Here is a 9,750-nt window from a genome sequence, read left to right as displayed (position 1 = left end):
TGGCTACAAACCGACCAATCTGCAAAGCATCCCTGGCTACCTGGGCCCGCGCACAGGGCCGGGTCTTCCCCCCCCTGCCCAGGTGACCAGAGCATCGCCTCCCAGGCGCCAGGCTTTTGTCTGCAGACAAGGAGCGAGATCCCCGCTGTGAGAGATTCAACGGCCGCCTCTCAGGCTGGTGGAGACAGATCTCGGGAGAGGGGCACCGACGGGGGCATTTCTGCCACAGCATGAACCCTCCCTCCCTCATGCAAGTGCTGCCAGGGGCCATGCAAGCTGACAGCAAAGCTGCTCCCCAGGGTTGTGCGCTGCCATGGCCCTGCATCCCCGGGGCAGGGGCAGAGCCAGCCCCCTCGCACCTATGCCGGGCCAGCGGGAATGTGGCGCCTGTCCCTGCCGTGTGTCATGCCTCACTGCCCTCACTGGGCCCTGCTGCAAGGAGGGCACGGGGTGCCAGGCTTTGCACTTTGGTCGGCTCCTATCCAGCCACGGGGCGAAGGGCTGTGCCCCTCTGTGCGCACACACGCCCCTGAGCACATGCAACCCGGCAGCCTGCGGCGGGAGGAGCGCTCGCTCCCAAGCCTGCCTCCCCTGCTCCAGGGGTCTGCCCAGGGCACCTCTCCCTTTTGGTGACTGACCTCATTAACGCTGTTTGAGCACACGTGTCTTCTCCAGGCCTTGCCTCCCCTGCACGCGTCTCCTCAGCGTCCCACCCCAGGGATCCAGCCCCTGCCCAGGCTGACCTCTCTGCTCATGCAGCCCACTGCGTACCACCCGCCCATCTCTGCACACCCCAGCCCTTTTCCACCTCCCACAGGCACCTGCCAGGCGGCCTGCCCCCGCGCAGAGAGCCCCCGACCTCTGCCCTGTGCAGCCACCCTACCCGCAGGCCCCTCTGCAGCACACCTGCGCCTGCAGGAAACTGCGCCCTGCAGCAGAGCCAATGCGGCCAGCAGGGACGGCTGTGTTTTGTGGTCTGTTCACGTCACCGCAGACCTGTTGCTTGTGCAACAGACAGTCCAGATGGTCCAGCTTCCCCGCCCTCGACTTCCTCCCCACCCCCGTCTTTTTCCACCCGTTTCTTGCACGCTGCCTGCGAGCTCGGGGCTGCAGCAGGCCAGGAAGGCAGCGCCGGGGTGGAGGCAGGGAAGAGGCACGCAGCAGGCCTCAAGGGCTTCGCTCTCCAGCCCTACAGTGTACGACAGCTCCCACCGCTGGGGAACAGGATGCATGGCCGCCCTCTCCTGCCGGCCACAGCACAGAGCAAGAGGAGACCACGGCAGCTTTGCTGCGACATGGGAGAGCACTTCCATCTGCTCCAAAGGAAGCAGCGAGCTTCCAAGCACGCCGGCTCCCCCTTGAATGTCTCCAGCAGGGAGAAGGCAGGCCGAGATGGGCTGCACGCAGGCAACTACACGTCGCCTTTCCTTCTTCCCAGGCAAAGCCAGGGCCACGCACACATTTGCAGCCCTGTCCTTAATGGGAGGTAACTGCCCTGGCAGGGGGCAGCTCTGCAGGGAAGGGGCTTTCAGATTGCTGCAAGAAATGTGCGGGTCGTCACCGAGTCCTGCTCACACCCAGCGTGGGAGATCACCTGCACGCATATGAGCACATCCTGGTACGCCTGTGCAGGCCATCCTGGGGACACCGTCTTCCTGTCCGACCCAGGGAAAGGCGAGGAAGCGCGTACGGGTCCTGATGTGCAGAGGGCCTGAGCTGCAGCAGCTGCAGCTGGAGCCTGGATAGCGGCGGAGAAGAGCAAGGCACACAGCCCACAGGAGCCTTGCCCAGCTCCAAAGTACCTGCCTGGCTGACGGGGTGGGAACTCTGCTACGGGCTGCCAGCCTCAGCCGTGCAGAAATCAAATGTCAAATCCTCGGTCACTCGGGCAGAAGCCCCTGCACTCACATCCCGCCGGCGCGGAGGCAGGGGGCTCCCGGTGATTGTGTCACGGATGGGGATGAACACGACGAAGGGGAGCTATAAAACCGAGAGCTGAGAACAACTCTGCAAGGGTTAGAACAAATGGACAAGGCGCTCCCTTGGCCAGGCCCCATCGCTGACCTTTTAATTGCACTCCTTGTTTATGCATCGTTTCCCAACGCCGCGCGGCTCAGGCACTCACAATAGGCCTCCCCGTGTAAGTGAGAGCAGAAGAAAAACCTCACCGTGGAGCCACAATAGTGCCATTGTTCAAAGACGTTACACACACGCGGCGCAGAAAACAGCTGCGCACGGTCCAACCGGCACTGGCGAGCACCAGGAAGGCAGGAGGGCCTGTGCACCGTGGCCTGGCCCGAGTCTTGCCCAGCGCCTCGGTGCAGCCATCCCCGCAGTGCATAATTATGTGTTAGATGCCAACCTTGCACAGGAAATGGAGCTGAAGAGCAGTCCTGGAGCAACTCCGAACGCAAGCCGGCAGCCGTGCAGCTGCTGCGGGGGCTGCAGTCGCCAGAGGGCCCGCGCGTGGTGGTAACACGCCGCATGTCGTCAGCCGCAGACAGCCGGTCCCAGGAGGGGTCGAGTCACCCCGCGCTCTCCCTGGGTTTGCTCCTGTCGGCACTGCCGGGATCCAGCCGGTCAGGTGCTTCTTGCTCAGGCAAGACGCGCTCTGGACTCAGCGAGAGCATCGGAGGCGTTTCCCGTTCGCTCGGCGCTTCTCCGCTGCAGCGCACGGGTGTGCAAAGGACTCGCTCTGCACAAAGGGAGACGCTCTGCTCCCCTACGCTCCTGGGCACCAAGTGCTTTTCTAGACGTGGCCCCTGCAGCCAACTTTCCCCCTGTCCTCTGCGTTCCCCTCCCGTGACACCAGCTCTCTGGCCCCGGGGCCCAGCGCTCCGACACCCTGAGCCTGGCAGTCGTTAGCGTTTCCTGCGCGAGACCCTGGCCCGCAGGCCTTGGCACGGCAGGAGGGAGGGGCAGGTCTCCGGGCATAGCTCAGACACGAGATGCTCGGATGCTCCAAAGCCAGAAGATGACAAAAAACCAGGGCGACATTTAGTGCTTTCAAGTCCTCGTGCTTAAGCCAGATCACGGACCCCGAGCTGCCCCTGCCCGCCAGTCCGTAGCACGGCCCCCTTGCACAGCGTTCACGTGCAGGGTCCTCCTCGCGCTCGACCGTCCTTCCTTCCCTCTGCTCCCAGGCTCCTGCAACCTCCTCCAGCTGGCAGGGGCCCACGGTCCTGCCCGTCTGCGCAGCCCTGCGGCCGTGCCAGAGCAGCGTCACTGAAATGTACACCACACCGCCCCGGGCACGCGTGGGAAATAGGGGCTTTGAACTGACACGTTTACAGACTGCCCACTACACCCTTCCTATCTGCAACCGCGAGAGCTCAGGACGCCCCTGGCTCCAGTCGGGCACGAGGAGATAAGTGCGAGCCACATGGCCAAGGGCAGCTTCCTGGCTACGCCCAAGGCCTGGGCACTCACTCACCTGCTCTGCACCACCTGTGCCTGTGTCCCGCTCCCCGGCTGCCTTGGCAGCGAGGATGGACCCAGCATCCAGGACACAAAGCCCAGGGCTGCACCCCAGCACCGGGAGCTGCTCCGACTTGCCTCTCCAGCCTGAGCCCGTGTCCCCGTCGCACAGCCGCCCCCTCCACCCCGCTCTGATACCAAGCACTGGCAGGACACAGCCCTGACGCTCCTATCTCATGGTCATATAATTCAGAGACAGAAAGGACCTATGAGGTCTTCCCTGCAGGGGATTTCCAAATGCTGCGTCAAGTCCAGTTGTAAGAGTCTGGAGGGAAGGGGCTTCCACCGTGTCCCTGGGAACAGCATTTCACACGCCGGCAAGCCCACGGCTAGGCTGCTTCCCCGATCGCCAGCTTGCATTTCCCAGCTCAATTATTGAGCGAGTTAATTGACTTTGGAGGTCTACCCGTGCTGCGCTTGCAAAGAACCAGGGCAGCTGCGGGCCATTAAGTCTTTGGGGAAGTCCAGACGGGGCGGCTGGTCTCTAATCCACCGGCAGTCTCCCCACGCGAGCAGGGCAGTGCAGTGGGCCCGCCGTCGCAGGAGCCTGAGCAGGGCCTGCCCTGTCCTCAGTTGCTCTCGCTCTGCAAAAAGGGAAGGGAGCAGGGTTAGGCAGGACAAGTTGAAGCATCTCCCGCATGGGCCCGGCCCTGAGCTGCAGGCAAAGCTGCGAAGTGCAGCCGAGCTCCGCGGGTCGCGCTCAGGGCCGGGGGGAAGCTCCGTTCCCAGTGACGGCCGTGCAGGGGGCTGCACATAGCCCTGCACACAGGGAGCAGCACTGGCACAGCAGCCACCAGAGGAAAGGGCGGTTCCGCAAAGCCCCAGGACCAGCAAGGCACCTGCAGCCACTGCACACAGCAGGCAGGGCAGAGCTCCTGCCGTCTGCGGGGAAAGGCCTGCCCCTGAGCCCATGGGGGTAACAAGCAGCTGCTTCACAGGGGCAGGTCGGCTGGGGCAGGGCTGGACCCTGTGACCACAAGGCTGGTGCTGAAACAAGGCACACGACACACGTTCCCGCAGCACAGGAGAGAGCCGGCACGTGAGGCATGCCAGCCCCCAGCACCATCCTGCCAAGAGCTCCCACAGGCAGGCCTGGCACGGTCACCGCTGCAGCCTGCAGACCCTTCACCACCGTGCCCAGAGCCCTCGAAGCCTTGAGCTGGCAATGGCTGTGGTGGCCAGGGCCTCGAGGCCCGGTGCCGTCCTGCCCCGCCGTGCACGCCTCACCTCCATCTTGCTTTGAATCCAGCTGAGGAACTTTGTGACTTGTGTGTAGACCCCGGGTTTGTTCGGCTGGCCGCACCCCGTGCCCCAGCTCGTCACCCCGGCCAGGTACCATCGGCCGTTGTCCTCACAGACCAGGGGCCCGCCGCTGTCACCCTGGGGCAAAAGGCAGAGTCAGGGAGGCCATGAGAGTGACCCACCCCGAGACGTGGCAGGGAGACAGGGCTGCTCCTCGGTGCGGCCCCGGCCCAACCGGCATCGCCCCTTCTCCAACCGCGGGTGCCTGCCACTCCACCCAGCACCTGGCTGCCCCGGAGGGACGGGCTCACCTGGCAGGAGTCCCGCCCGCCCTCCAGGTAGCCGGCGCACATCATCCGGGGGGTCAGGTAGCCCTCGTAGACATCGTTGCTGTTGCAGATCCGGTAGTCAATCAGCTTCACCTCGGCCTCCCGCAGCTTTGGGGTGGTGTTCTCTGCGGGTGCGAGAGGAGGGGGTGACCGGAGGGCACGGCCCAGCCCCACAGTGCTGGGGGATTGCTCTGAGGGGCTGCTGTGGGCAGAGGACTGTCCTACGAGGAAGCCAGCATCCCCCCAGGCCACAGGGCTTTTGCCTTCCTCCCGGCTCTGCAGACTCGAGTCGCATTATGGTCCTGGTTGCTGGTGGCTCCATCCTGCGGGCACTGCCAGGAGGCATGGGGAGCCCCTGGCCAGAAGGAAGGTTTGGGCCTCCCCTCTGCCCCCCACCCTGCGTACGTGGGTGCCTCCTGGGGCTTTCCCTTGTGCATCCGGAGCTGCAGCAGCCAACGCGACTGCTCCCCGGCTCGGCCAGCTGGCCGGGCACCTCTCACCTTCAGTCTCCTTGATCTTTCCAAAGCCAGTGATGAAGCACGACCTGCTGGTCAGGAACTTCTGCCCGTACATGGGGAGGCAGGCGGGGCGGACGTTGGCTGCAGGGAAACGGCAGTGAGAGCGAGCAAGGGCAGAGGAGCGAGGGGAAGCATCCAGACGGTGACCACCTTTCCCCGGAGCCAAGCAGAAGCGCAGGCCCTGCAGCCCCACGCACCGGACGGCCGGCAGAGCCTCACCAGAGAGCGTCAAGGGCCTGGAGAGCTTCATCAAGGCGATGTCATAGTCGTCCTGATCGTCACTGTAGTTGGCGTTGATGATGATGCGGGAGACCGAGATGCCCTCGGTGCGCTGCCGCAGGTCGGAGGACCCCACGTACACCTTCCAGTCATCCAGGATCTTGACACTGTTCCTGAGGAGAAGGGGAGAAACATGAAGCCAACAGCTGAGCCTGGCCGGCATCAGCCAGACCGCTCTCAGCGAGGTCCGGAGCCTGCTACCGTTGTGCCAGCTCCGTGCCCAAGGCCCGTGCCCAGCACGTGCATGCTAAGGGCAGGCCAGGCTGGGCAGGGCGCACGCTGTTGCCTGCACGAGTACCCCACCAGCTTCCCGCGGCCCCCGGCCAGCCCCCAGCAGCGCGGTGCTCTCGGGGAGCCTGGATACCAGGAGAGAGGAACAGCCAGGTGCCCTCCTCTACCGCACACAGTCCCCAGAGCGAAGTAGCCGTTCCCCCAACACCTGTATGGGCACCGCTGTGCCCCTGCCCTCTCCCTGGAGCAGCCACGGGGCAGGGACGTGGCTCTGGTCAGGCCCGCTGCCCCCCGCTCTCTGCTCCGGCCTGCACTTACATGAAGAAGCAGTGGGCGGCTGTGAGCACCCACTGGGCATCGATGATTGTGCCCCCGCAGATGTGGACTGGCCCATACTGGAGACTAGCTTGCCAGGGCCACCTGTTCACTGGAGCCTCCGTCCCACCGACGATCCGGCTAGATGTCCTCTGCCCACAGCCTGGGGGGAAGCAACTCGCTGAGCTCTCCCGGAGGCTCAGCACCCTCGCCCAGGGCCCGAGGAGGGGGTGCATTTGTCCCAAAAGGCTACGTGGTTCACTGGCATCTCAGCCAAAGAACTGGATCTGGCTCATGTGCGTGGCACAGGGTCGCAGAGATTCACAGGTGCAAGTGTGCTGCACGTGAGCTGCTGGATGAGAGCAGCAATGCCAGCCCCACAGCCTGCCCCAGCCCGACACAGAGCAAAAGCAGAGCCTGGTAGTGCCTCAAGAACTGCACCCACTGGCACCGCTGCTGATGCACCGGCGACGGGCACCGCAAAGCCCCAGATATGCGTCGATCCCGCAGTCCCAGCAGAGCACATCAGAATAGCACCTTGTTCCAGTGCTAGAGCTGGGGGAGTCACTCGAAGGGAAGGACCAAAGAAGCAAGGCAAAGGAGTCAAAAACCTGTGGTTTTTTATTCCTTTTTCATTGAAAACTGAGCATTTCAATGAGAAGCTGTGGGTATGTGGATGGGAAGGGTCTTAATTTTTTACCCAGGTGCAGGGAAAATGCAATGAGCCCCGTAACAAATGCCATGCCCCGCTTGGCACCCCGGGTGGGTGCAGCTAGCCTGCTCCAGACCCAGCGCTGCTGACAGCCCAGCTCTGCCCTGCCCACCTGCGTGGTAAAGCTTTCCCCTTACTTGTGCAACGCAGGGAGACGTATTTTCCCGTGGAGCAACTGGAGCTGCACAAGGGAACAAAACAGAGAGGTGAAGCTGCGCTCTGTCCCCGGGTACCCGGCCTGTCTCCCCTCGGCCTCCTCATTTGTATCCTGATACCGCCCTTCAGGTCTCTCCTTGAGGCCGGCTCTGGCCAGGCACGTGCCCGCGAGGGCAGGCAGCCCGTGGCTCTGTGCTGAAGCCTCTCCTGGTTCTCACAGCTTGCATGAGGCAGAGCTGGCCACACTAAGGTGCCTCGGGCCCCCTCGCAGCAGGAGCAGGGCTGCGGATCTGCCTCTCCGGGGGCGCACGATGTGCACACGCTTCCCCCAAGGACAGGTCAGCTCCGCGCTGCACGAGCCTTCACACTGGGACTGCGCTGGAGAGCGGGTCAGGAGCAAACCGTGGTGTGCCGGGCTCCTCTCCCCACCCCACTCTCCCAAACCTGCTGTGCGGGGCCCACCTCCCTGCTCCGCTGCATAAGGACAAGTGGGAAAGGCCCGAGGAGCTGGGCAGTGCCCATGGCCTTGCACACGACTGCAGCCACCTCACCTGGGAGCCTGCCCGGGGCTGTCTCTGCAGCGCCGTGTGAGCAGAGCATCACCCACACTTTGCGCTGTCCCCCTGGACGACCTGGGCAGGGGCTGCCGTTCAGACAGGGCTTTTCCTGGGCAGACACAGGTAGCCTGGGGCCTGGGGGGCTGGCACCAGTGCCACAGGCAGAGCCGAGGGGAAGGGTGGCCCCTCTTGTACCTGTTGAGGCTCTGCTGGATGGTGCGATGGTCCGCGGTCACCGAGAGGCTCTTGCCTGAGAAGCGTAGCGGGATGAACTCCGTGAGAAACATGCTGGAAGGAGACAGAGGGGCTGAGTCCTGGGGCCGGATGAGGGGGCCTGCCCCACTCCCGCCGATCCCAGCCCAGCCTCCCCGTCCAAGAGCCCAGAGCACGACCAGCCCGAGTGCCCCCGTCCCCCGGGAATTACTTCTGGTATCCCAGCTGCTTGCAGGTCTTGCGGGAGAAGGAGTCGTTCCAGGTGCTGCTGCACACGGGGAGCCACTGGCTCTGGGCACCAGAGTAGACATGGAGCAGGGACTGGTCCCAGCCGAACCGCACTGCGGGCACGAGGCACCGAGAGCAGGAGCTGCCACAGGTGCCACAGCCACGAGGCACCGAGAGCAGGAGCTGCCACAGGTGCCCCGGCCGTGCCCTCCTGCACCCACGCGGGGTGTCTGGGCCGACCGCGCCAGTGCTGGACTGGGCTGTGCCCAAACCCCTGCCGAGCCCCTTAGGTAACCCCAGCTCCTGATACCCCCAAGACCAGACGGGCAGCGCCAGCCAACCCCAGACAGTAGCAGAGGCAGCAGCCTCATGCCTGCTTGCACTCAGGCCATCTCAGGGGTGCCAGAGTGAAAGGCCCTGGGATGGGGCTCAGAGCAGGTCTGAGGCCAGTGGCACAAGTCCCCACCCCCTTGCCCACGGGAGACCAGACCCCAGGATGTTACCGCAGTCCAGCTCATCCGATTTCTGGGAGCACTCGACCACCCCGTCGCAGCGCGCAGCATTGTCCTTGCAGACCTCGACCGGCTCCTTGTGCACGATGCCGGTCTGCGACCGCCAGAACATGACTGGGAGCAAACACGTGGCCCGGTGAGACCGGCGCAGCTGAGATGGGCCGCGGCAGGCCCTGGGGGTGCTGCATGCCCTAGCTGATTTCAGGAGGTCACCTGAAAACACCCTGCCCCTGCCCCAAGGACTGTCATGGCCAGTGTGATGGGCGCTCCTGAAACCTGGGCCCTGGGGTGCGATTGTGGGGCACATCCACATGGCAGGGGCTTTGCCAGGGCCCCAGAACAAGACCTGCAGCAGTGCCATAGCTGGCGCCTGCCCAGAGCCCCGGCAGAGCATGGCAAGGGGTGCCCAGATGGCCACCCGCGGTCTGTGCCCTGCTCAAAGCCTCTGGAGGCACCTGGCAGCAGGGAGGAGGGTCACAGGCATCCCCTGTCCCCGTCCCTCTGAAGCCTGATGCTCACAGGGATGGCCGGGGGCTTTGATGCTCCCAGCTCAGCTGTGCCCAGACAGCCTGGAAGAGCCGTAGACTGGACCAGCGGTGCCGAGAGCCGGAGACCAGGGCAGCTGGCAGAGGCTGGTGCTACTGAAGCGCCAATGCCAGCCCCGAGCATTTCCAGAGCCAGGCTGGAAACCTCAGCCCCAAGCACACGCGCCCCGGGGCAGTGCAGCCCCCAGGACTCCCTGCCTGCAGGGCCAGGGGAAACGCGACATGAGAACTGGGGTTCAGGCTCCCCAGAAAATCACCCCATTCCCAGACCTGCACAGCAGCCTGCCGGGGGTGGGTCAGGGCTTGCGACCCATCTGGGCTTTGCAGTGGATCCAGGCAGAGCTGAGGCCAGCTGAGCCCGTGACTGCAAACCCGCTGCCTTTGCTGGCGTGCCCTTGCCCTGGCCCTGGCCCTGGCCCTGGCCCCAGCTTCAGTT

General features: G+C 64.5%; 1 protein-coding gene across 1 annotated transcript in view; it reads right to left on the bottom strand.

Moving 5' to 3' along the window:
- Positions 1-3,645: 3,645 nt before the first annotated feature.
- The window catches only part of TMPRSS13 (transmembrane serine protease 13), a 12,780-nt gene continuing 6,675 nt past the window's right edge, over positions 3,646-9,750 (bottom strand). The window contains exons 4-13 of the mRNA XM_025193826.1: positions 8,761-8,883; positions 8,241-8,370; positions 8,012-8,104; positions 7,241-7,284; positions 6,395-6,554; positions 5,786-5,958; positions 5,549-5,647; positions 5,031-5,173; positions 4,705-4,857; positions 3,646-4,061 (exon numbers count right to left, since the gene is read on the bottom strand). Of these exons, the coding sequence (XP_025049611.1) occupies positions 4,047-4,061; positions 4,705-4,857; positions 5,031-5,173; positions 5,549-5,647; positions 5,786-5,958; positions 6,395-6,554; positions 7,241-7,284; positions 8,012-8,104; positions 8,241-8,370; positions 8,761-8,883 (1,133 nt within the window). The 3' untranslated portion in view covers positions 3,646-4,046. The remainder of the gene's footprint in view (positions 4,062-4,704; positions 4,858-5,030; positions 5,174-5,548; positions 5,648-5,785; positions 5,959-6,394; positions 6,555-7,240; positions 7,285-8,011; positions 8,105-8,240; positions 8,371-8,760; positions 8,884-9,750) is intronic.

Source organism: Alligator sinensis, unplaced genomic scaffold, assembly GCF_000455745.1.
Source record: "Alligator sinensis unplaced genomic scaffold, ASM45574v1 scaffold2249_1, whole genome shotgun sequence".
Classification (NCBI taxonomy): domain Eukaryota; kingdom Metazoa; phylum Chordata; order Crocodylia; family Alligatoridae; genus Alligator; species Alligator sinensis.
Note: the sequence above shows the minus strand (reverse complement) of the source record. Positions and strands in the feature narration are given on the sequence as shown.